This window comes from Theropithecus gelada, chromosome 4 (assembly GCF_003255815.1).
Source record: "Theropithecus gelada isolate Dixy chromosome 4, Tgel_1.0, whole genome shotgun sequence".
In the NCBI taxonomy this organism is placed as follows: Eukaryota; Metazoa; Chordata; class Mammalia; order Primates; family Cercopithecidae; genus Theropithecus; species Theropithecus gelada.
This window is the reverse complement of record NC_037671.1, coordinates 132,832,605-132,837,153: the sequence shown is the minus strand read 5'-3', so window position 1 is coordinate 132,837,153 and position 4,549 is coordinate 132,832,605. Positions and strand designations below refer to the sequence as shown.

The 4,549-nt window shown below is 41.0% G+C and overlaps 1 protein-coding gene across 1 annotated transcript in view; it reads right to left on the bottom strand.

Moving 5' to 3' along the window:
- The window catches only part of NR2E1 (nuclear receptor subfamily 2 group E member 1), a 23,575-nt gene continuing 19,026 nt past the window's right edge, over positions 1-4,549 (bottom strand). Inside the window, exon 9 of the mRNA XM_025383464.1 lies at positions 1-1,482. Within this exon, the coding sequence (XP_025239249.1) occupies positions 1,320-1,482 (163 nt within the window). The 3' untranslated portion in view covers positions 1-1,319. The remainder of the gene's footprint in view (positions 1,483-4,549) is intronic.

Sequence of the window (4,549 nt, the reverse complement as noted above, 5' to 3'; positions counted from 1 at the left end):
TTCATTTAAATTCAATATATTTTTATTCTTTGTAAATACAATGAGTACAACCTTTTAACTTCACAAATCAGTTAATTCACTTTGTACAAGGAAAGTTTTACTCCTCCTATGATAGTCCAAGTGCTGAATGTTTTCCCTCAGTGCTAGTACCTAATAAATCAAAATGTGAAAAGTACAGCAGCTATTTAAAAATGTTTGTTTCTACATTTCCATAAGTATAGAGTCATACCAAAGGAGCAGCTTAAAGTGTAGGACGGTGTGTGTGTGTGTGTGTGTGTGTGTTCATTCAAGGCTTTACTAGAAACCAGTTTTCGGAAAGGCATTGAAGAGTCTCAGGCTGTTAGCAATGGATCAATCAAGAACCCTCTTAGCATTCATCTCCTTGAAGTTCCTTCTGCAATTACGTCCATACTCGTTTCCTGTCTGGTGTGACTTGCTGCACCACGAGTTTGGACCCCCACTGCCTTTGGTTTCAGCACTATGTTAACGGGACAGCAATCTACCTCACTCAATCACTCATCTCCACTTTATTTGGTTTTGCTGTTTTGATTCATCCTCCCTTGACTTATGTTCTTTTAGTAAAGCTCTTCTCTTTTTGAGATGTTATCCAACCTGAAGTCCTGGTGAGAATCTCGTTTTGTCCACCAATTCCTTTGACAAGGTTGCCTGGCCTATGGTATTAAAAAAGAAGAAGAAGAAAGAACAAAAGAAAGAGAAAGAAAAGAAAAAAGAAGATAGCGAAAAAGCAAATCACATAGCATAAGCTACTTTTCACTTATTAACTCAGTTCTGAAGGCCATTTAATAATGTATTACAATAGAGGGGAAACTTTTGATAACACTTTTAATTTAAAACCTACCATTATTTTTAAAATAAATGCTCCAACATAACGTAGTTCTGAAGGCCGCAGTATGATGTTATACACAGAGCTATATTTGGTTACCAAACTTTATATGCTAAAAAGGAAAAGAAAGCACTACTTATGTTTCAGCTTTTGATCGTTCAGCCTGATCTTCCAGGTAAGAGGCAGAATGGCATGGCCTGTGGAAACCCCCAGTTTGCCCCCTCCCAGGGCATGGCAGCAGTGAGTTTTCAGTGCAGGCGGTCCTGTTGTACCCCTCTCCTTCCCAGCCTCCCTACCCTGGTCAGGGCGGCAGGTCATAGCTACTGGAATGTTTCGTGTCAATTGGCATTTTTTCCTGAAGGCTACACATTCCCCGGTGTATGCTTCCTGAAGGGTTTGTTAGTTGAGGCTTGTTCTCCACGGGTCGAAGTTCATCTGATACTGTCCCATCCTGAAAAGTGGGTACCTTGTGAGCTTAGATATCACTGGATTTGTACATATCTGAAAGCAGTCTTGTAATTGGCACGTTGCCAATGGTTTTTTTGAAAAACACTTCTTCTATAGTTGATGGGCTAATAGAACGTAAAGCTGGCAAAAGCAACAGGAGTTTTCCAAAGCGACAGGGTTGAGTGGGATATCTGGAATATGAGAAGCCATGAAAACAAGGTCAGAGTCCATTACTCATGGAAACTAACGTCTTATACTTGAACATACATCACCTCCTGCATTCCTGATCTAGGTGTCCTGAATAACAGTCTCCCGCAGCAGAGTTCTGGACAGGCACTGTTGTCCCTGTTTTGCAGGTAGACTGCTTGAGGCAGGGAGACCATAAATGATGCTGCCAAAATCACACAGACACTCTCTCTACATTAACAAAAGGATTGCATTTTGTTTGGGGGAAAAAAGAATTTTAAGAAACATAGTACTAATTTTAAGCCAAATAATAAATTTAAGATTTCCATTATAGAAAATGACCAGGACGTTGAGGATAAAGCTAGCAACAGAATACACATTTTCTAATTCTCAGGACTCCTTCACAAGGCTATTTCCCTCACATAAAATGGCTTCTTTTTCTAAGCAATTCTCCAAATTATTATTCAGGCATTATACTTAGTCTCTCTCAGGAATAATTCCATCCTTATTACACTGCAAATTAAAGACTAAGTTCTGTTGGGGCAGTGCCACCCAACTCTCATGTCAATGAAATTGGCATGTAATTAAAGATGTGAGAAATTGCTTAACAATTTCCTCTCTTGATGTCCAACATATATCTGTGCTCAGATGTGCAAGTTCAATCTTCTGCTGCCTTTAGATGCCTGCACCCACCTCCTCACTGCAGCCCTGATACTTCTTCAGCCAATAGTTAGAATTAGATATCAATATACATAAGGAAGGCTCCCTCCACTGAAATGAAACACCCAAAAAACTGACCTTCCGGGATACACATCTGTGACTAAGCTGGGTTCAACCCAGGCCACAAGGTGCTAGAAGCTAAGGGATATCAAAATTCCTTCAAAGGAGTCAGGTGGCTGTGTTTAACTACCGAGTAACTCCACCCTGCAAATAAAGTTCAGGGGAGCAACTTTCATGCTTGTCTATTTAGCTTTGGGCACATAAGAGTCCTTCTCTTCCACAGAATACAAGGCTTTTAGTTCATTCTGGGCCTCTCAGGACCTCAGCTGACTCTTTCACTGCCCAGCTTCATGACCACCTGGGGACAGGGGCCACCAGACCACATCTAGTAGTGTGGTGTGGAAATGGCGAAGCTTATCTACGTTAAAAAAAAAAACAAAAAACTTAAATCCTACCACTTGTTCTCCTTGTTGAATGTATTTCTAATGTTTCTTGGAAAGTAATCCCCAAATCCATGTCTCCCTTTCACATTGGCCAGTTTTTTCTTCAACAGCTCTATTTCCCTTCCCAGGACCAGGCATAGTAGAGATAATTCTGCAGCAAGTTGGAGGCAGTGGCTGCCTGGACGACCTCTGCCATCTGCGCATCCACCCAACATGCTGAACGTTTCCCATGGTGATAAACCACTGCGAGAAATCATCACCTTCGGAAAGGATGAATTTGGGGGAATCCATAGACAACCAGCTCCTGATTTTCTGCAAACAGATTACCCACTCATCTACTCTCCCACTTATTTTATTCTCTAGTTGGGAAAGGGTTGGTTAGTCAGTCAACAAAAATTAATTGTCTATTATATGTAGCATACAGTACTACCAGAAATAGCAATGTAGGAGGTCAGGTGTGGTGGGCTCATACCTGTAATCCCAGCACTTTGGGAGGCTGAGGCAAGAGCATCGCTTGAGCCCAGGAGTTCAAGATGAGCGTGGGCAACAAAGCAAGGCTCATCTCTACAAAAATTCGCTGGGCACCTGTAGTCCCAGATACTCAGAAGGCAGAGGTAGGAGAATTGCTGAAGCCTAGGAGGCAGAGGTTGCAGTGAGCCACGACTGCACCACTGCAACACAGCCTGGGCATTCAAAACAAAAATATGTGTGTGTGTATGTGTGTGTGTGTGTGTGTGTGTGTGTGAGAGAGAGAGAGAGAGAGAGAGACAGACAGACAGACAGAGAGAGAGAGGGAGTCTGACTAATCAAAATTATTTTTTAGAATATCTATGCCCTTGTCTTCATCCATTAGCATCAATAATTGGATTTTCTTTCAGGTTTAAGTGTTTTAGGTCTATTATAGATTTGCACATTTGATCTTCAGTATAGCATATAGTTTGTGTGGAATGTCAATTCCTAGGCTCCTCCTTACATCCTGGATAATTAGAGAAATAGCTTAGAGAGCTGTAATATACAATTAGGCTCAGTTTCAGTTTGCATGTTAACTTTTCATTTCAATTTCAGATTTTATTTTTCTAGACAGGAAAGTGCTGGAGGCAAAAGTGTTCACTGATTTGAAGGGCTAAGAAATAAGACATAGTCATTTTTGTCACATGTATGACCCTAGATATAAATATTAAATTACAGCTGTAGCTGATATCAGAATGAAATAAGAATTCCATAAAATAAGAAATTCCATAATTCCATTATTTAATAAGAAATAAGATACTTATTTAATATTTACTATTCTAATATTTAATAGAAATAATACGAATCCCATGGCAAAGCAGATGTGTTTTTTCCACACATGATTTTCTTCTTTTGGGGTGTTGGGGAGATGTAGTTTCCTTGCCATTTCTCTAAAATAGGCTGTTGTTAACCCATGGTTGAATTCTCTTGGGCCACCCTATCAGCAGCTCCCGGCACACCAGGCTCCCCTCCTCACTCACCTCCCTGGCACTTCCCACAGGACACCTACCAGCTCCTCCACCGCTCTCAAGACACAACTTCTCTCCTGCTGAAATCCTCCTCCTATTGAAGGACCAACTCTCATGTTCCTTCCTCCACCAATCAGACTTTCAGCCTTTCCAATTGTCCCTCACTCCCTCTGTCTAGGATTCATCTCTCACACTCTCCACATTGCTTTCCTCTCCTCTATTTGGATTGGAGTGACACTGCTGCCCACTGCTTGAGATGATAGGGGGCAGTGTCTTGCTCCTTCTGGTATCCCATAGTGCCCACCTGCAGCCCTGCATGTGGCCAGTACTCGGCAAAGGCTTGACTGAATCAATAACTAGATACCATGTTCTTCTCATTTTTAAGTTCTTTTTTTTTTTTTTTTTTTTTTTTTTTTTTTTTTTTTTTTTTT